Source organism: Anoplopoma fimbria, chromosome 11, assembly GCF_027596085.1.
Source record: "Anoplopoma fimbria isolate UVic2021 breed Golden Eagle Sablefish chromosome 11, Afim_UVic_2022, whole genome shotgun sequence".
Taxonomy (NCBI): Eukaryota; Metazoa; Chordata; class Actinopteri; order Perciformes; family Anoplopomatidae; genus Anoplopoma; species Anoplopoma fimbria.
The window spans coordinates 20,760,460-20,782,687 of record NC_072459.1 but is presented as its reverse complement, the minus strand read 5'-3'; the positions used below and the strand labels follow the sequence as shown (position 1 = coordinate 20,782,687).

General features: G+C 41.7%; 1 protein-coding gene across 1 annotated transcript; it reads left to right on the top strand.

The window, feature by feature from the left end:
- Window positions 1–16,472: 16,472 nt before the first annotated feature.
- Window positions 16,473–21,870, top strand: rad23aa (RAD23 homolog A, nucleotide excision repair protein a). Its single transcript, XM_054607084.1, has 9 exons — window positions 16,473–16,761; window positions 17,672–17,833; window positions 18,295–18,497; window positions 19,022–19,065; window positions 19,483–19,610; window positions 20,448–20,535; window positions 21,077–21,207; window positions 21,337–21,498; window positions 21,612–21,870. The coding sequence occupies exons 1-9, from the start codon at window positions 16,696–16,698 to the stop codon at window positions 21,723–21,725; spliced, it is 1,098 nt and encodes a 365-aa protein (XP_054463059.1). The 5' UTR covers window positions 16,473–16,695; the 3' UTR covers window positions 21,726–21,870.
- The last annotated feature ends 358 nt before the right edge of the window (window positions 21,871–22,228 follow it).

Here is a 22,228-nt window from a genome sequence, read left to right as displayed (position 1 = left end):
GACAACAAAGAGAGAGAGTGCGAAATGAGAGATAGACCAAGAGACCTGGAGGGGGGGGTAAAAAAGAGACAGAGAAAGATAGGAGTTAGAGACAGATGGTGCTTTAGAAGACTACACTCAAGGGTAAGATGGAGAGCTACAATCTCCTCTCCTCCTTCCCCTCCACTGCTTCTTGTTACTCATGAATAATAGAAAACTGGAGATATAGGGGGCATCTCACTGTCTTCACCCTGTCAGTGCCTCTAGCCACTTTTCTCTTTTCTCTCTCTATCCTTGGCTACCTTTTTCATCCATCTCGCCCTCTTTCATTTATTTCCCAATATTAATCCTCAGTTTGCTGTGAGGAAAGCATATGTAGCAACAAAACTAGTGTGTACAACAGAAAATATATATCGCCTGAAGTGCTGGGGATTACAGCATATAACTTTGGGAATATGTTAGTTTTGAAAGAAAAAAACAAGACATCCTTCCTCTTACGGATTAAAAGTTGAATTCATAAGCATACAACACAATTTTACTTAATCCAATATATACTCAGGGAAGTTTACTACTTTGGTCTTACTTGGTCTGGTATGACCATTAGCTCATTGTGGCTAATGTTAGCTAACTTAGATTTTTGTTGTATTATCACGGAGGCAGTGTGCTAAATTGTGGCCACTGCGGCTGGTGTTAAATTACATTGCCTCACTTTAAAACAGCACCACTGCAACACTGAGTTGATTGAAAAAGCTTGGTAATAACATTTCCAAAAGTTTATTTCCATCTTCAAGGACTGTATAATGACTTAAAAACAGCTGGTGAATGTCAGCCTATGAATAAACAAACAAATAAATCAGTTTTTGGTCCTAGTACAGGAGCACAACAATTAACTTTATAATAAGTTTTATAAGTACGTTTTGTCATTGTTAACTGCTGTTGGGGAAATACTTAACTAATATTTAACAAAAAAAAAAAAATAGTTGAACAAAGGGCTACTTATCAGCTTTTTAAGCAAACTTTGAAAACTGCAGTTTGTGCAACGATTTTCTTTGTTGGTAAAAAAGAAAAAAAATAGTTCAACAAAACGTTCCCATACAACTAATAGCTTAGTTGTATGTGAACGTTTTTTCCCCTGGGTAACAGTGGCAGTTTTAAACATGTGATGAACGTTGTTAATTGAAGGATGAAAAAAAAGCGCAACAAAACTAGGCTAGGTTTAGCAAAAACACCATGGTTTGGCTTAAAATAAATATGTTTGTTATATTATTCAAATTATGGACGTAAATTAAAATGAGTCAGCATTGACTTTTTCGTGTTACACAGGACATAAACAGTGGTCTCCTAGGTGAAGGTCCTGACTCCAAGCCCAATCATCCACCCTGACCTCCACCTTATGTGGACTTCTCCGGACTATGGTTTGAAATACTTGATGCGTCAAAATCAAACGTTTTAAACAGGTTATAATAGGTTTCCCTCGAAACATAATTAACAATTCAGTTACGTTGAATGGTAATGTAATTTTTGGGACACGGGGCTATGAATGCTTTTTATGCATTTTATCTAGGCCTGGACATTGTGTTTGTAAATTTTTTTGCGACACAGTGGCACTGTGGAAAAAAATGCAACCAATCCTTCCTAAACTAATGGCCTGAATGACAATCTAAATTGTGGCTTGTGGCTTGTTTGGGGAGCTTCGGAGCGTGAAACAGAGCCTGATGCCCCTTGTTCATGAAATGATGCCGATACCTTCTTGTGAATCACATCTCAACATCTCAAAATAATTGCACGTTGTCAACACTGGTGTGTCGATTCAATGTTGAATTGTTGGTATACTTTGAATACGAGGAGGAGGAGGAGACAGCTGATTCTTGCTCAGAGTGTGTCTGTCTGCTTTTTTATGGGTCAGCTCCCCTCAATCCCTCCGACACACACACACGCACTCACTAATGCACTCAATCCCCCCACCCTCGCTTCTAAGTCCTCACCCCCCATTGTCCCTTTCCCCCCTGAAATCCTCAGCTCCACACACACACACACACACACACACACACACACACACACACACACACACACACACACACACACACACACACACACACACACACACACACACACACACACACACACACACACACACACACACACACACACACACACCCTTCCCCCCCAGTCTGTCTGCAGACAGGGCTAATGCACTGGTTAATGGCCCTCTAACCCCACTATTCACTCTCAGATTGCACTCTCATGCACCCAGGAATGCACAAACTGCGTACCAGTACATCTCCGCTTGCACATGCTCGTTCACGCACACACTGTGTTCATATAGTTGCCCACACCCACACACACACACACACACACAAATGTCCATACACAAAACGGGAACTAATGGCCTGTTGGTCCTGAGCGTGTACGGGTGGATTAGGATTAACAATCCTCCAGCAAAACACACACACACACACACACACACACACACACACACACACACACACACACACACACACACACACACACACACACACACACACACACACACACACACACACACACACACACACACACACACACAAGAGATACAGGAGCAATCTCTAATGCACATTCTGCTGGTGGTGATAATCTCTCTGGGCCTCTCTCTCACACCCACCGCATACACCAGGCCGACTGCTCTCTGTGCAGCCGAGGTCACCAGATGCCATCTAATCTAAGAGCTTTAATCCAGGGGACCTTCTCTCTATCTCTCCCTCCCCCCCACTCTCTCATGAATGCACTGCTCTGTGTTGAAATGGGAAAAAGCGCTGGGGGCAGAAGCTGCATATTGTTTTATCAGTTTGGTGTCAGACATGTAAAACCACCCTTAAGCCTATTCAGATAGTATACAAACAAAATGCTGGATGGTCAATGTTCAGGCTTCAGTGTGCTTCAAAAGAACGGCAAAAGTCTTTAATGAATGTAGTCAGAAGTGACATTGTGAAAAATGAAATGAACCGTTTTTTCGATGCCTGAAACGCGCAAATGGCCCATTATGCAAACCATCCCACACACCCCCTAGTGAAACGAGGGAATTCTGAGCAAGAAGCTCCAAGTGCTGCTAACACAAAAGAAAAATATGTACATACTACCCTCATTGCAACGATTCAAAGCTAGGTTGAAGTTAACCATCACATGTTAATACAATTTAATGTTATGTTCCGGTAATCTGCTTGCACAAATAACTCATTTTGGTTATACAAAATGTTGTCCCTGATAAATAAATAAAGTAGCACACACACTGCAGCACTCACAAAGGCATATTCCCAGAAGTGTCGCTGTGCGTGGTTTTACGCGGTTGGTTTATTTATTTTTTCTTCTCTTCGGGCGGCTCTGGACCTTCCAGCATGTAAAAACTACAAACTTTGGAAAAAAGAAAAGAAAATCAGTTTTAAGTCACTGCACAAGAGGCAATGGAACGCAGCAGAGCAACCTAACGAGTGTTTTCACATTTCACATTCAAATAAATAAAATCAATGTGTATGCATGATCGATGCGGTAAATTAATTCAGGACCAATTAATTCAGCCCTTGCTTTCAAACCCTGCATAACCGACAGCATTATGGCTCACTGTGAAGCTGGCATGCAACCAAACGCTACAGAGACGAAGGTAAAATAAACCTGTGTGCGGCAAGTATTTTGCCCTTTACACTTAAGACACTTACAACGATGCAAAATAGAGACATCAAACTACAGATCTCAGATCATAAAGTGTGAATATATTACATGATGTTATTTAAAAGGATAATGAAATGCTAGAACTGTTAAAGAAGCTTAATTGACCTTGAAGTGACTTCACTTTTTCAGTCTGAACACCTACAAGCTCGGGAGAATGTAATGGATTATTATGCCAGACAGTGTTGGCAGCAGCAGTTATGCTAGAAAAAAGATACACTAAATTATCTTTTTTATTACCTTAATTCAAGTTTTTTGAACAGCATAAAAAGGCAGCTTTAAAGGCAACCTTGTGTGCCACTGCTTTACAGAAGTCTGTTAGTTTTCTCTCTTACATGAAGGCTATTTTTGGCCTTCACAACGGTCTGTCTCTGCTTCGCCCCATCAACTCAAAATCTTTACTGTCTCTTTCTGGTCTCTCAAAAGATACGACCCCAGTGGGCCTCATGCCGTCTCCCTGCGTGGTCCTGCTGATTACTGAGCTGATCCGCTGATCGGAGCGGTGGATCCCCTCGTCTTTAGGCTACCATCAACGCTCATTATCCCAGCAAGGGTTAATCCAGCAGAGCTGCAGCTCACACCCTCGCATAAAAGCTCTGCTGTATCCAGATGGAGCTGTCAAGAAACCCAAAATGTTTTTTCACAAGTCGGTGCCAGCTCCGGGCAGCCGATCAGCGGCACACGCTGCGTGCGGCGGTGAGTTCCTGCTGAAACATTTTGCTCAGCCTCTGAGAAGTATTTGACTTTTGCCCTCCTTTCAGCTGTCACATGGAGGAAAACGCTTGGTGTTACAAAAGGTGATTTTAATGTCGAGGGAGGAAAGAATGGCAGATCTGAACGAGGGAACACTGCGTGACATCTACGGAGCTAAAATAGACGTGCCGCATGGTGTGTTTAGCATTAAAACGGCTTTTAATCGTTTTTACAACGAGTCAAACTGACAAAAATGTGAAAGGGGTTGCATGTTGTGATGACATTTGCAGATATAACAGTATATTAAACACTGAAAATGCACCCATTTGATAGAAACATAAAACCAAAATGATCGGGTGGAAGCAGTCTTTTATTTCCCACTTAAAATTCACGAAAAAAATAAATAAAAAATAAATAAGGCTGTTCAGGTAATTACAGCTTAACAAGAATGCAGAAAGATCCAACCGCCTCTCATGTACAGCTCCATCTGTAGATACCATCAAGTAAAAATGAATATTGTAATATTGCAAGCTCCATCAACACCACGCACCCATTAACCCAGCAGTAATCCAAAGCTCAGCGCTGCAAGATCAATAATAACCCAGCAAACAACTCGCTCGCCTGGTTCGCATTACCAAGCCAGATCAAATATGAGGTCAGGTCACTGGGGGGGGGGGGGAGCAACCACAGTATGCTTTGGGGGATGGGGGGAGTTTGATGTCCAAGTATCATAAGTAAAAGTAGTTGTGCAGACACATGGCCCCTGTGAGTGTTAAATGGTAATGTCATTATTGTCGTTATGCTGATTGTTTATATTGTATCATTAATTGGTTTTGTCCACGCGTTCTCACTCCCAACAAGTCAAATAAGGCAGCTGAGCGTGGTATCGAATAGTCCACGCAGGGCAGTGGGGAGAGGAGGAGGATGGGTCAAACAAACACAGGACAATTCTCCAGGAGACCGCCGTTTGCACCCCGTGATATCTAAAAGTAAATGTTGACATTTTGTCATGTCTTTAGTCAAGTGTGTCATTAGACATGTGTGTCTTTAGTCACCTTAGTTGTTAGTCACATGTGTTGTTAGTATCACCCATTGGTTAGTGGACTGCCATTTTGAAGCCTTGAGTTCGGCGTTAAGGCCGGCACCATCTTGGATTATGACCGTAGCCATCTTAGCTTTTTGTAACCACTTAACGGATATGACCATATTTGGTTGCGAAGTAGTGACCTGAGGATGCCGTATAGCCACCAGTCAATCACAGTAAGCCCGCCCTTAAGTATACCCTGCTTTATGCTCTATTTGACTCAAAATGGACCATAATTTACTTAATGAACATCATGCTGTATTGTCGTTAGTCCCGCCTCGTTCGTCACTTTGTAGTCGTGTCATTCAAGTCAACAAAATTTGCGTCAACCAGGTTTTTTTTCCTGAACATAATTGTTTTTTGTTTATAAGTAACTATAAAGTATCTATATAGCCAGATAAATGTAGTACAAGTATATACAACACACAGCCCCCAGACACAAACTACACATAATAGTATGACATCAGCATCAGAAAACTTTACAAAACAAATTTAAGTCAAGGTCAAGATCATAGCCTTTCTGAAACCAGAAAATGATGGCGAGTAGATGCTATGTTTCGATACGTATAACTTATGAGGAACATCCATCAGATAACCTATTTTTATGCAGTTGACCCAGGTAAAAATGCTGCTGCTGAGCCAGAATAACCCTGAAACATTCCCACAGGCATTCCTTATCTGCCTCCTCCCCAAGTAGGAGGCAGATATCTTAGAGGTTTTCTAAGTACAAACCACTGCCTCTTACGGAACGGTAAGGATTGCGTAGTTTGCAAAAACAATACTGTGTGGTGGTGGTAAAACTAGGCTACACCAGATGGCTACAATGGCATTTGGACAGCCATTCAGGGTTTCTTTATCCAAGAAATAAATACCAGGTCATCTGAGGCTTTTCTTCTACTTTTGTCTTCACTGGTGAGCCTCATTTTCTCTGGTCAGATGACATCTTGGTCAATGGTGTAAAAATGCTATGTAGAGCTAATGTGCAGGCAGTCTGGGAGGTTTCCATAGCAGCTTCTTTTTGTCTTTTTGTCTTTTTCCCTGTTTCAAGGAATTTTCAGTGATCACTGTCATTGTTTACGACGCAAGTGGCAGAAACCAGGACATTATTTATGACCCTGTGTGCTGAATGGTGTTGCAGACTAAGACCAGACAACAAAAGGTTTTCAACTGTGCGGTGTGTTGACTACAAAGTGTGGCCAGCATTTATTTTGGCCACTTTGGAGCAGCTGATCAAGCTACAGTGACGTATATTGACCTCAATTTATCCAGCCGATATGGAACCATTGTGTTTCTGACCACCAGGCGAATGTGAGTACAGTATTCTCTTATGAGCTCTGTTTTGGTCTCCACCAACTCCTTTGAGAAATATCTCGCTCTTTAGGTGCTAAATGTTCCCCAGCAAGCAGCTTACCTTTTTTCTTTTTGGTTTGCTGTGGAGCTGGTGGTGTACAGTGGGTTTTATTAGAGCTTTTTTCACAGAAAACAGCAGCCTGCTGTGCCTGGATTCAAAGATATAGCTGGGCCATATGGCCAAAATCTTCCATAATGATACAATTCATTTCTTATCACGATAAGGTTGCAGCATGTTTCCTGGTAATTCAATAAATAAATAAATAGTCTTTAAGAAATAACCACATGGTTTTCTATACTTGTGTGGGAATAAAATACTTGAAAAATAAAATAGTATTTTCTCATTTTATTAAGAGCTTTAGTGAGAAATAATCAGGTTTTCTGAGAAATTTTAGTATGTGCTTGTTATTATCAATTAAGATGCTGTTATTGTGTTTCACGATAGCTCGATGTAAGATTTCATCACGATATGAAAGACGATAAAATATTGTATTGAATTATTGCCCCGCCTTAATTAAAGTTTCCCAAAATAGTTAAGTTGCAGGATTCAACAGTTAGCTAAAAGTCGCTAGAAAGCTCAGCAAAACTGAGGGGAACTGCATAATTGGGATAGCTGTAGGTTCAGTGAGTGACCCAGTAAATGACCAAGACCAAAAATGACTTAGGCTATCGCTATATCATACTATTCCTTGGCACCCACTCAATTTCAAATTTAATAAAATTTCTGGCCGCTGTAGTTTTTAGCAAATCTCACCTAAGCAGAAAGTAAATAGTGCATGTGTTGGGTACCATTTTTAGCCACAGATTTATACACAAACTTTGTGAACTAGTGAGTATTTAGGGCATCAGAGCTGGATATGCCATGGCATGGCCTCCTTTCTGTGTTACTAATGTGTTTTTTGAACAACAATGGAGGTCAATGGCAAAGGTACACAAGATAGATGCTAAAAATGGGTCAGCATTTATAACATGGGCACCACAAAGTTGTCAAGGAAACCCTGCTGCCGTATGTACATGGCCTTATATGGAGATGGGATGAAGGATCTGCTTCATTAAGACCCATTCACTGAGCCATGCACCATCTGACTTTAGAGCTCTGAATTTGGCCTCATGTCTTCGCCTTACAAGGAAAAGTCCATCGCTTAACTAGTTTAGCCATCATTCATCGCTCTCTCTCTCTCTCTCTCTCTGCATGTCCTGTCCATCCACATGTCTCTCTCCCATTATCACACTTCGTTGTGACGCCTTGTCCTCCTCTGCCTGTTTGATGTCTCCCATATATAAATTGAAAGATAATGCTCTTTAATGTCCCTCCATCTCCTCCTCCTCCCTCTCTCCTGCCTCCCTGTGTCGGGAGACGTGGGTCACTCAGGGGGCAAGCCTCATTTCCGTAAATGAGGACAGAAAAAGAAATCCTGACACACTAGTTAACGGCACACTGCCCCTCTCTAACCCCGACACGCACACACACGCCTGCTGAGCGAGCCGAGACCTGTTTGTAGAGCTAATTAGCATCGACTCTTTCCGTGTGCAGCTTTTTGACCATGTGAGCGAGCGTACGTGTGCGAGAGTGTATGTGTGTGTGTGTGTGTGTGTGTGTGTGTGCATCAGCTGGGATAGGGTTGTGCTCTGTGGCCCACTTTTGGCTGAATAAGGGAGAATGCTGAAGGCCTGATGAAGAGACAGGGGTTAGAAAGGACAGATATAGATAGAAGTGAGAAAGGGAGAGGGATGGAGAGATGTTAGAGTTGTTAACAACTAAAGCTCCCTGGTCCCCAGTGAGTTCCCTCTGTGTGTGTGTGTTTGTGTATGATTGCGCCGTGTTTCTTCCGCTGCGGTGTCATTAGCGGTCTTCCCGCTCTCAGGAGATTTCGTGTTTACCCAGCGTGGCTTCTGAGCTGTCGCTGCAGGAGTCGTGCATCCGCCGTTGCCGGGGCAACCAACAGACGAAGCGGGGCCTGCCTCAGTGTCACCTTCAAAAACTCGGCCTGTTCGGCGTATTAGAAGTTGAGTCAGCCAAAGGCTGAGCAGTGACTGAACTGAAATGTTGAATCAGCCTCAAACTACATTATTTGCTGGCATGGTAGGGCTTGTTCCAAACGGTTCAGACAAGAAAGATGTATGTTCCCATTGGTAACATTTTTAGGGCAACAGCAGAAAGGATTACTTGACTTGGTTGTTTCCAGTCCACAAAGTCTCTACATATTTAGTATTTTTTTTAATATTAGGAAACGAGTTTGATTAAAAACTTGGAATCCGAAATTTAACAGGTTGCACACAGAGAATAGTTTTTTTTAGAAATTAGTTAGCATGTATCTCTCTAGATAGCATAAGTCCTAAAAAGACTAAAAGGCTACGGCCATGCTAACAGCTTTGCAGCGCTGTACTAAGGCACAGCAGAGCTTTGAGATACATGCTAACGCTGGCATGCTAACATGCTCACAATGAGAATGTTAACAAGCTGATGTTTTTGCAGCTATAATGTCAACTATGTTCACGATCACCATTCTGCATTGTAACATTTGGTTATTTATAGTTTTCACGTCCTTAAGGGAATGCCCCATGGAGGGCAAAACATCGCTTACCAAGCGAGTGATTTCTGTTGTTTCGTCTAATTACGGGATAGTTGTTGTGCTATCAGATGCAAAACTGATGAGGAGACAAGCCTGGGCCGTGTTCCTACAGAATCCCGTCCAAGAAATGAAACCCTGAAAGAAGGACATTGTGGATTTGTGCCATTAAACGTTCCTCCGTCCCGGTTGAGGGCGAACGATGGCAGCCGTCAAAGTATACACGTTTTTGCAGCAAACACTTTATCAAAAGTAAGCTCAAGTAAACATTGAATATGTTAAGTGTTGCATTTTTAGCAATAAGTCATGTCTTTACGTAATTGTTCTGACGTGGTTTGCTGTCGTAAACCGAGGCAACCACCTCCAGTGGCCTTGATGAGCTACACTAACTGTTAGCTAACGTTAGCTAGAAAGGTGGGAATGCTGTTAGAGCTAAATAAACTCACAAAGCAATGATTTGCAAATCCTTCAGTACCTATTTTCAACTGAATAGAGTACAGAGACAATGTTGAGATAATGCTCAGACTGATATGTTTTTCTGTGTAGAAATAGACACTTTCATTTACACATCAACTCAACTTTTTGGGAATTGAGGTTGTAATATAGTAAAGTTAATAGTAAAAGGTTAACTACCAGTCTGAAGAGTAATCAGCAGTTGTATTAAGGGTGAGAGGTTTTAACCAGTGTGCAGAAATTATATAACATTTAACTAACGGTTTTTTTTACTTGTTTGACAACTATCTTCTATCATTGTAGGTGCCAAATGTGACGACCCGTTGTCCCCTTCCTGGGTTTAACACTCTGAACCCTAAAATCCACCGTTGGGATTGAAAAGCATGTTTTCTTCAAACAATCGCCAAAACTCCTTTAGCATAGCCAGAAGTTGTAAAAAACATTTTGTGAAGATTGTGAATTTTCATTGAAAAGATTTTATTATACATGTCATTTAAAATCTTGCCCCAAACAAACCATTTTTGAGTAACCAGATCCTGTTAAATGATGTGCCCCTTAGCACAACTAAGTATCCATGATTGTCTTGGCTGAGACCAACAGTCACGTGACAAAAACTCTGTAAAACTTCAACTAGACTGCAGACTGCTGAACACAGAGAACTGAGTAGAGAATAAGAGAGGCTGTAAGTAGAGGTTGGAAAAAAGGGACTAGTTCTACTGAACATGACTGAACTGCATACGCAATGGGGTGATCATTCAAATGACAATGCTATTAATAGTGGGAGTTTCTACATGCCAGTAGAGCATTAAATGCCAAAAAATGTATCTGAAAGTGACAGAAATACACAAAAACACACTTAACACAGAATGATGTTACAGTGTTGGCCTTATGTGTCTGAGAAGTGTCTTATTAACAAAAATCCCTGTGGGTTGCACACATGACTCATTCATTGCACTGGTGACAGCACTGTAAAGTGTGACATATCGTAGCTATGCAGATGATGCGGTGCTGTGGGGGTGTTCCTGTAGAATAATAGAAGGATGTCTCTCAGAGGACAGAGAGACAACAGGGAGGAGGAGCGACACAGTCAGTGGTTCCTCTGCCACCTACACCCCAATTAAAAAATATTTTTAAACTCACTGTTGTGTTTTCTTGTTTTTTGAGTGTGAATTTGTCTGTTTTTGTCCATGTGGTGATATATTTTAGCGGTGCAATGTGTTCGGTTTATAAACGGAAGCCTTAAAATTAAAACACAGATATGGCACCTTCATGAATACATCAAGAGTAGATGAGGAGTTTGTTCCAATGTTAATTTTAAACTGAAAGCAAGTGGAAGGTGGTCGGAAAATGTATCAGCACCAAGTTTTTTTTTTATCGGGGGAAAGTTTAAGCTTCTAGCAAACTAGCCAAGGCATGTCAACTCATTTTCTTCTTAGCTAATTAATCAAATGCTCCATTTCATGTTTCCCACAAAAACTAAAAGATATTGAGAAAATGTCCCTGAAGGATATAGTTGTGCTGATTTTAACATGAATCTAAATCTAATCTAATCTTATCAATTTATTTCCTTCAGTTCAGTTCTAAAGACTTGTAGTCACTGATTATGCAGCTTGTTCATTTGTGTTTTATAGGTTAAACGGCCGCATTACGGTTCAGATGTATCACAGTATCAGCATCAATGTTCAGGTCCGTGAGGGTCCGCGTGCAGACTGTACGCAAGGAAGGCACCCCGACTGCGCATGCTGCAGTTTCGTTCCGCACGCCAGTCCAATTGGTGGTATATACAGCGGGTAAAATAAGTATTGAACGCCTCACCATTTTTCTCAGTAAATATATTTCTAAAAGGTGCTATTGACATGACATGTCCGAAGTGCAAATCACAAAAGTCACTGCTTGAGGAACCACCATGAGAGGTTTGGAACTTAGACATTCAAATTTATTAAAATAAAATTACAGATTTTACTGTTGGGACCCAAGGAAGTGCCATGTTGTATTTTGGTGTGATTTGGACTTGACTAGTTCAATATCGATAAACTTTGAATAAACAAGTTTTGAATAAACAAGACCAAAACCAGAGAGGATCGAGATAAAACCAAGACCAGAGCAGTGCAAGTCACACACAGCATGACACACTGACAATAAAAACGTGGACCATTCAATCCATAGAAGGAAAAGAAAATGAAGATTCCGCCTTGATTCACTCTTTTATTGCCTTTATTATATTGTATACAAGCGTGTATATAAAAGTGCACCATGAGAAATAATCAAAAAGGCACCGCAGAGGTGAATTGTAACGAGTTGGAATGTTCCTTTGTTTTTCTACGAGCAACCACAGTAATGATGTTAACAAATAAATCAAACGATGCATGGGTAGTTTAGTGATATATCCCGCAGTAATGGTCCTGAAATAAAAACCCTGACTCCTCCTTGTCTGAAACCTTAGACAAGGAGGAGTAAAACGTGATGTGTATTCCTAGACGAGGACGAAACTTTCAAACCACCTGCTGGAGTAAATAAATATTGCTTGATAATAAAGCAAGGATCAGATGTAACTACACAACAGGTACACTACGATGTCCCGACAAGTTTTTATTCTTTCATCCATGTTTGCCCACACTAACCAATCTGTGTCACTTAGTATAGAGTGTCTGCAGGATCCTGATAGTTTCCAACATAACAGACATAAAATCAAATGTGGACATGCATTAAGTGAGGCTGCTCTTAATGAGGTAGGACTATGGTCACGACATGGCTTTTCAGAAAGGAATTTCTTTTTTTTGGTCTGGACAAAATGTAGAAGCCTGCAGGAAAACACAGGACACACACACACACACACACACACACACACACACACACACACACACACACACACACACACACACACACACACACACACACACACACACACACACACACACACACAGCATTTTTAGTAGGTCTGTGTTTGGAAGCCATGTGCCCTCAAAACGCAGCCTGTCTCAATAAAACATAGTGGTTCCTTGTTAATCTTTAATAGTTCTGTCCTTGAGAATTAAGCCAGATGAACACACATTTAGGGCACCATCCACACACACACACACACACACACACACACACACACACACCCCCTCCTCAATCTCTACCTATTTCCTTCCCTTCATCCACTTTCTGACAGTCTTCCATCTGCATTCCTTTCCTCTATCTCTCTTTTTGTCTTATTTTATTCACTGTCCTCTATTCTTTATGGCCTTACCCTCCATTTCTCTTCCTCCTCTTCTCCACTTAAAAAAACATCAGGTGGGTGAAGAAAACGAGGAAGTAGAAACAACAGTGACCAAACGGAGGTGTGGAAGAGGTCGTCTGCAAATCCCCAAAAATCCTTCAGGAGAGGAAAGAAGGGAAGGAGACAGGAGGAGAAATAAATAAGGTCGAGGAGCAACAGGAAGTAGGGAAGACGACAAACTTGGCATTGAGCTATTGATCAGGGGGTAATTAAATAAAATATTCATGTTGCTATGCCTGCTGGGAGGTTTGGCTGGGGGGGGGGGGGCCAAACCGGTCACAGCCGGTGCACATGTATGTGTACAATATTGTGCGTGTGTGAATGAGTTATTTGGTGATCTGGGTCAAAATTATTGTTATATTATGATTATCATTATGATTAAATCATGATTATTGCAGCGCTCACACGCAACTGCCACAGTGCTAATGTTAAATGCTATTTCCACTGTCCATACAATAACAAGAATAGATGTCCACATGAATGAGGATGGAGCTATCATTCAGTTCAATGTCTCTCAGCAGGTGGAGCTGCAAAATCTCATTCACCTATCCATCCACCGACCCGTCTATGACATAATAATTACCACTGCGGTGCTCTCCATTCTCCTAACAGATCGAGTTAAACACATTAAGCATCAACCAAAACAACACAACCAGTGACACATACTGGTTATCATCATTTGAAAATCTCTCATTGTTTTCCCCCTGCCTTTCTCTATGAGTTGTCAAACTCTGCCCCCTGCTGACCGCACCAGAGAACTGCATGGATGAAGTGAGTGAGTGTGTGTGTGTGTGTGTGTGTGTGTGTGTGTGTGTGTGTGTGTGTGTGTGTGTGTGTGTGTGTGTGTGTGTGTGTGTGTGAAACAAATGTTTTTTTTGTAACACCCACACACACACCCACACTTTTTAAAGAGCCAGGTAAAGATGTTCAAACTAACTCCGAAACACATTTAGATATGGATGAAACATTTGGTTTCCATGGTGACAGCAGTTACATCAAGTTATTTTTTAAACTTATTGGTCTGGATGTTGAAGCAATTAAAATTACAATACATGCAGCTAAGCTGATAGAATATAGAGGTTACCAAAGACCTGCTGGTGTTGTCATTCAGTGGTTAAGACTATAAGAACAATCTCAGTCTCTCTGTGTCTACTTAATACAAAAAACAGCATACTAGTAAAGAGATTCTGATCAGGATTCGTTTAAAATAAATCAGGAATTTAGGTAAATCTTCAGTTCTACATTTTGGGAAATACTCGATACAACTTCAAGATGACGACAAGACTACAGGAAGTTACTACTGATCCCTGCTAAGACACAGTCCACCACATAACCCCCCGGTAAAATGTCAACTTGTCATTTTTACGTTTTGGCTTGAAAACGGATTCAACAAACAGAATGAAAAGCATTAATGAGCTTTTTTTTTTAAAGTTTGGACAGAGCCAGGCTGTCACACTTTTCCTTACCGTATACTATGATCTTCTGTGAAGAGAGTAGTCTTTGGTCATCATACTGCAGCTCTTCCTCCCCCAGAGGAAGACAATCTGAAATCACTTCCTATTGCACTACATGTATTTTCTATGACTGAGTCTATGACTGTAAACTTTTGAACACTATAGTGCAACAAAACAATGGAGTGTCCATAGTCAGTACACAACTCTTTGCAATAAATACTGCAATGGAGTTCTTCTCCTTTTACTCAGTACACCTATCCGTGACAGCACAAAGTGTCAATATATTGCTCACTTTATTGAGCATGTGGGGTTTTGGGCCCCTTAACATGCACTGAAATGTACGTTTATTGATATGGCTTTTGTCAAAAAGCGACGTATAAATGGTGCATGATCCAGGCCACGGCAGATCCAGGCGGAGCCATGGACAAACATATGATTCATGACAAATTACTACAATGTACGTTGAAACTTAATGGTTTCCTGTTATTGCAACGTACTGTACAAAAGACAAAAAATCATTAACTGATTATATACTGTTGGAGGGCGTGGCTGTTCGGAGCTGCACGACTGCTTGGCCCCCAGAAGAGCTGCTTGCAGCGTACAAGGAAAAGTGAAGAAGAGTGTGGTTGTCCAGCAACCATCAGGAAAAGTGAAGTGCAGTCAAAGTGCCATGGCCTGTGAAGGCCCGCTGGAGACGACATGCTCGACTCAGCCCGCAGAGCCCTGAAGCCCCACTGCAACACAGTTTGCTTGTTTATTCAAAGTTTATCGATATTGAACGTGTCAAGTCCAAATCACACCAAAATACGACATGGCACGTATTTGGGTCCCAATCGATACATCCGCTGAGTGTGAAGTAGATCGGACGAAGAGCTTTTGAGACATGCGAAGGACACACAGACAGAGATTCCTTGATTCATAGGTGTACCTGAAATGTGTCATAGACCAGTTTATTTCTATACAGGTATTTCATTGAGTGTTGTGCAAAAACTCCAGAAGAAGCAGTAGACAAATTGTTTTTTTTATAAAAAGGGTCAATAAGGTGCAACCACTGGCTTTATTAAATCTGACTGGGCTTTATTGAAATCGTCATCACTCTCCTGTTAAGTTTGTTGCACTAATTGGGGCGGGACAACACTGTTATCATCCCCATTGGTTCATAGAGTTTTGTGACATCACATTATTCCCATCATAGCTCCACCCAGCTATGACCAGACCACAGGGCCAATCAACCAGGGTGATTGTAAACACCTGTGTGAGTGTAAAGGGCTTTTAACATAGATATGTATATTTTTAAAGATATTAAGACAGAAGAGTTGCCTTGAATTGATTCCATCTACATAGCAAGGTGGATTAAATATTCCTATGTGTGAGTGTAAAGGGCTTTTAACATAGATATGTATATTTTTAAAGATATTAAGACAGAAGAGTTGCCTTGAATTGATTCCATCTACATAGCAAGGTGGATTAAATCATTCCTATTCATCATGTTATCCTTTTGGCTGGATGAAATGTTAATCCTGACACTCATAATGAGATATTTGGAATTCACACATCGGACAGTTGATTAAAATGAATGTGCTTTCATTTTTCATTATATTCTCAATAAATATGAATGGTTATAGCGAGGCTGTATTTATACAAGTCCAAATGTAAATAGATAAATTAAATTGCTGTTCGAAGAGGTCATATTAATAAACAAATTGAAGAAAGAATGAAATAATTGTTCAAATCAATCTAACAAATGCAAACAGCAAGAATATTTTAAAAGGACTTCTGACAGTATATATATTGAATTATTGTTTCAGTGCAATCATTAATCATTTAAGTGCATTTTTAAGTTTTCTACAATAATACAAGTCAAATGTACCCTGTTAAAAGTTAAAAAAAACAAAAAACTTACCATAGTCGCGTCGTCCAGCAGGAAATCTCGTACCTTCCAGCAGGAAATCTCGTACCTTCCAGCGGAGCTTGAGCTCTTCTCGCCGCACCGCTCAACTTGTCACCAAAGATGGCGATTTGCTGAGTGCTCATGGATACACACATTTCTTGGCTTGTCGTTGTCTCAACAGAAAACGCCAACTTTAGCAACACACTTAGTGCTTAGCGAGCGACTATTCCTCCGCTTGAAGCACCTCAGCCTCCGCCACCATGCAGATCACGCTTAAAACGCTGCAGCAGCAGACTATTCAGATCGAGATAGACCCCGAGCAGACGGTGAGTGGCTGTTAGCTAGCGTGCTAACTTTGAGCTAACAGTACCAGCTGCGGGACCTGTGTTTTAACTTTTACGTGTAGACCCAACTGTTGTATTTGATATTTCTAATGTGGAAACATGTCATGCAGTCACGACGGACGGGTGGCCCATTAACAGCACGTGTTACGAGTTGGGCAACACACAGGAAACGGGTGCTAAACAACGCGAAAGCTGACCAGCAAACGTTAGCCAGTTAGCTAGCCGAGCAGCCCGTTAACAAAAGTCCGCGAACGAATATCTGGTTTCAAGTTATCGTCGCTGTTACTTTGCTGCTCTACAGAAACATCTGATGTGAAAGGACATGTAATGCTAACACTTATGTGACGAGCCCAAGCTCCCCCACCACGATATGATAGTCATTGCTAATGCTAACGCTTATGACACTGCTAATTACGTTTAGCCTTATTGGTAGCTGGCTAAGTTTGTTAGCTTGTTCACAGATATGACATGCAGCCAGCTAGGCCAACGTAAAGTGAACATTACATCGTGCTGTTGAATAGTACTCACTTTATCCATGATGGATATCATTCAGATATTTCGCTCTTATCTTATTCATAGTTAGCTATACATGTGCTGCCATGCTATGTGATACAATGTGTGTGAATAAAACCCTTTTCTAACTCATCATACTTTTGCAAGTCAGCCATGATGCATCCCTGTGTGTTGATGACATTGTCATTGGTCCATCTGGACGGTTTAATTAGTAGGTGCTTTAAGGTCGAACAAAAAACAATCGAAGGTCAGAGATCATAAAGGTGCATCTTACACAGAGTATGGTTATTAATGCGTGGAGACAAAAAACACTAGAAGACAAAATGTAAGTCCCTGCATGTCGATGGTTACTGATTATGATTTCTTTCCACTTTATCAGGTGAAGGCCTTAAAAGAGAAGATAGAAGCAGAAAGAGGGAAAGACAACTTCCCTGTGTCCGGGCAGAAGCTGATATATGCTGGAAAAATCCTGCAGGATGACACGCCCATTAAAGATTACAACATTGATGAGAAGAATTTTGTGGTGGTGATGGTTTCAAAGGTAAGATCTTAATTGATTGCAATACCTCCAGATGACTTTGGGTTTTATAGTGTGGTGGTGTTTTGACTTTTCTGAGCAGGTAGCATTTCTATTATAGTGCTTTCTTCTGGTTGAAGGCACAATTAGTATGATTTTCCTATTAAATAATGTATACACTGCATTAAAATAATCCCACTTAGTCATCACTTACGACCCAGTAAAAGTGTGTGGCGGTGTCTGTATTTGTATATTTCTTATTTTGCCGTGTTCGGGACGCTCCTGGGCGTCATCTTCTATAAAGAACGTAGGGGCCAGATCATAAGCAAGCATCCAAAAGGAACACAACGGCCAAAAATACTTAAGAATTGTGAGCAAAGTGATCCAAAAAAGCCCCTAGTTGAGCCAGGCAGGAGGGGCCAATTTATATTGTTGTGTTTACACAACACTAGTTTAACAACACCTTCTCCTTAACTGGCCAAAAGGCTAAACCCGCAGCTGCCGCCTCGACCCCGGCCTCGGAAGCCCCCAAGCCCCCTGTACAGGACTCTGGCTCCACGTCAACAGCTGTCCCGGCCACAACCACAGCTTCAGCCCCGACCCCGGCAGCTGTCCCCGTTCCCTCTGAGGAGGCCAAAGAAGAGCCAAGTGCCGCAGCCACAGAACCACCACCACAACAACCAGCCAGGTAGAACCTGTCTATTATACAACATAGAATGTTATTAAAAGTACTTTGGACATTCTACAATGTTGGGAAGTAGTGCTGGTGAAGTCATTTTACAATCCATGCAAAATATTTGTAATCGGACCCAGGTAAATCTAAATTTATGTTTCTTTTGTTGCACCCGGTTTCCTAAAAGTTAGAATTTCTTTATTGGATCAGTCGACAGTAGTCTAGTATGCCCAACATTTTTGTTCAATGTTTATATGACACAGTGACTCCCTGAGCAAATGGGCTGGCTCCAAACCCAGAAAAGACAATGAATCAGTCAACCTATATGCTCACTATATGGCACACGGGTTACTCAATCATAACATTAAATTACTCGAATACCTAAGACAAGTATTTTAATTTCAACATATTACATCTCTCTAAAATGTAGAGTATTATTTACCTAATGGAATAAATGATGATATCTAAATGTAGTTCTTGTCCGTTCTCCATACCTTGGAGTGTGTTGTATTGTCTGACTTACCTTCTTTGTGTTGTAGCTCCAGCGGTGGGGGTCAGGGCTTGGATGCCTCCTCAGCACTGGGTAGGTAATAAATGAATCTCTGCCAGACTTCCATGCTGTGCAGCTTTTAAGTCTCAAAGCAGTAGGTGCTGTTTGCTTAATGTTGGTAAATGTTAATTGTTGTTTCAGACAATTGAGTGTCATAAAAGGGTTAACATCACAGCAATATGATTCTTGTGTAAAACTTGGGCTATATTTGCTGTGCCACAAATTGTTACCTCTGAGTCAGGGACTTTACAGGCTGCAGTGCAGTACATGCCGTTTCTATATTTAACTGTGACAAAAGTACGCCATCCCTTATTGTGGTGCCACAGAGAGCAGTGGGGATTCCCATTGGTCCAATTATAGAGTATGTTGCACTTACTTGTAGAGAACATTAGGAGTTGGCTGATATTTGAGCATATTTTGTATGTTATAATGTGTAATGTGCGTTTTCAGTGACTGGAGCAGAGTACGAGGCCATGCTCACAGAGATCATGTCGATGGGCTATGAAAGGGAGAGAGTGGTGGCCGCGCTACGGGCCAGTTTCAACAACCCCCATAGAGCTGTGGAGTACCTTCTCACTGTGAGTCTCCCACACACACTATTCTATCAATCCTACATCTGAAAAGTACCTCTGTGGTAACATTAAAAAAAGGTAGTAGTAGTGTTTTATACATTGTACTTCTTGTGCCTACTGACCGTTATGTTGTCTATTGTGGTAATCCACTTGTAATGTCATATCTATCTATCTATCTATCTATCTATCTATCTATCTATCTATCTATCTATCTATCTATCTATCTATCTATCTATCTATCTATCACACACACTAGACGTAGCTTGAGCCTTGCTGTCTCCAACCTCTTCACTCACATTTCGTCTCACAAATCACCAGCTGCCACCTAGCTTTGTTCGGTTAGTAGTGGTGTAATTAATCAATGCTCTATGGGCTAAAGCCTTTACCTGTGCAGTACATTTAAGGAGCTATATACATAATTTATAGGGTATCCATGATTGAGGAATTGCATCCAAATCCAAACTGGTGTTGGCCGAGCTGGCCGCTAGCAGCTACCTGCGCCAACAAGGCTGACAGAGCTAACAGGGTTAACCTGGAGGGAAACCAGAGGATGGACACTACGTTTCTGTGATAATCGCGGTATGAGCGTAGTGCAGATGTTAGCCATTAGCCAGGACACACAAACACTGATTAACATGCATGTGTGGCTGGACCGGCTGTGTGAACAAAGCACCAGAGAAGCTCTGTTTACAACACACACAGAAAAAGAATGCGCTGAATTATCAACTTATACGAACCAAATGATCAGTTACCCATGGGCCTCGCACTTTTATGATTTCTTCATGTTCTTGGCAGCACGCAAAGAGAGTGAGAGAGAGATTGACACTTGTGTTGTGTTTCCAGGGTATCCCCAGCAGCCCAGTCCAGGAGAGTAATCCCCCAGCACAGGCCCCTGCGTCTGGACCCACAGAAGCCCCGTCTCTAGCAGAGGGTGAGGCTCTTTTAGGTCCAAAAATATCATGCAGTCAATATTGTTTCTGTCTCTACCTGCTGTGTAAAAAAAAAAAAAAAGTACTGGTGGTATTGATCATAGTGGATTAAAAAACTTCATCCCATATCTAAAAGCATATTTACCAATTGTGTAAACTCCAATTAATAATGGCCAAAGCATGGCTGGCAGGCAATGACTCATCATATGACTCAGTCGTCTCGGAATGTTTTTCTGCCGCGGTCAGTAAATTGGTAAATTTTTGTTCGAAAAGTTGTTCGACTTGTTGGTTTCCACCAAACCTGCACCTTTTTGTTTCTTCACACTGCAATGAATCGTTTTGGAATAATGCCGCTCTCTGATTGGATAAAGGCTTTTTGCTCATTAGGACTAGAGCTGCAACGATTATTTGAAAATAAATTGAGTTGATCAAAATAGAATTAATATTTTGACATCAATTAATTGTTTATTTCTTATTGTACTGCATATAATTGATTGTTTGCTCTTGTGCTAATGGTTATTCATTATGTATGCCTTTTTCAAGGAGAGAACCCACTTGCATTCCTGCGGACCCAGCCCCAGTTTCTGCACATGAGACAGGCCATCCAGCAGAACCCCACTCTGCTACCAGCTCTACTCCAGCAACTAGGCCGAGAGAATCCTCAACTTCTACAGGTAACGCAGTCTAGTCTCTCACACTGGGAAACTCAAACAAGTTTTTCTTTCCTTTGATGGAACTTCGCTGCGTTTACACATGTCGGATAATAACCTTTACCTCTTGCTTCTCCTCTTCCCCCCCCCCAGCAAATCAGTCAGCATCAGGAGCTGTTCATCCAGATGTTGAACGAGCCAGTGGGAGAGGGAGGAGATGCGCCAGAAGTTGGAGAGTTGGGGGCAGCAGGGGAGGAGGGCGCACCTGTCAACTATATCCAGGTTACACCTCAGGAGAAGGAAGCCATCGAAAGGGTGAGTCAAAAAGGAGAATTGAGTATTGGCAGTTTTTTTTTTTTTTTTTTTCTGTTTTGAATTGTTGGACTAGAAATTAATTTTCTTTTCTTTATCCCTCTTGTCTATAACAGTTAAAAGCGTTGGGTTTCCCCGAGGCTCTGGTGATCCAGGCCTACTTTGCCTGCGAGAAGAACGAGAACCTGGCCGCCAACTTTCTCCTCAACCAGGGACTGGAAGACGACTGAGCGGCGCTGCCTTCCTGCTCCTCCCTCCCTCCCTCCCTCCCCCTTCCCCTCTTCAGCTCAGCATAAAAAGACTGCACCCTCCAATTTTATTGTACAGCTACCAACCTTGGCTCAACCCGACAGGAGGGGAGGAGAGGGAGAGCCAGCGGGGGGTGGGGGTGCGGGTGGGAGGGGAAGGGGCGAACGGCTTGGGGCGAGGTTGCGGCAGGGTTACACGCTTAACGTACACAAAGAGGGGGTCGTGTGCAGGAAGGTCGGGGTGTAAAGGTGTGGAGGAATGATAAAACCCACGTGAATTCCAATGGAATGTGTGGGGTTTATCTAGGGGAGATCTATAATTTGATTTTAGACGCGCGCTTTGTGACATTAGGGAGGAGGGAGGGGGAGGGTTTGCGACAAGAGTGTGTGTGTGTGTGTGAGTACATGTCTGTGTGCCTGTGCAGATGGATGCGATACAGTCAGGCTGAAACAGTAATCAATTTTTGCATTCTCTTAAGTTTGTA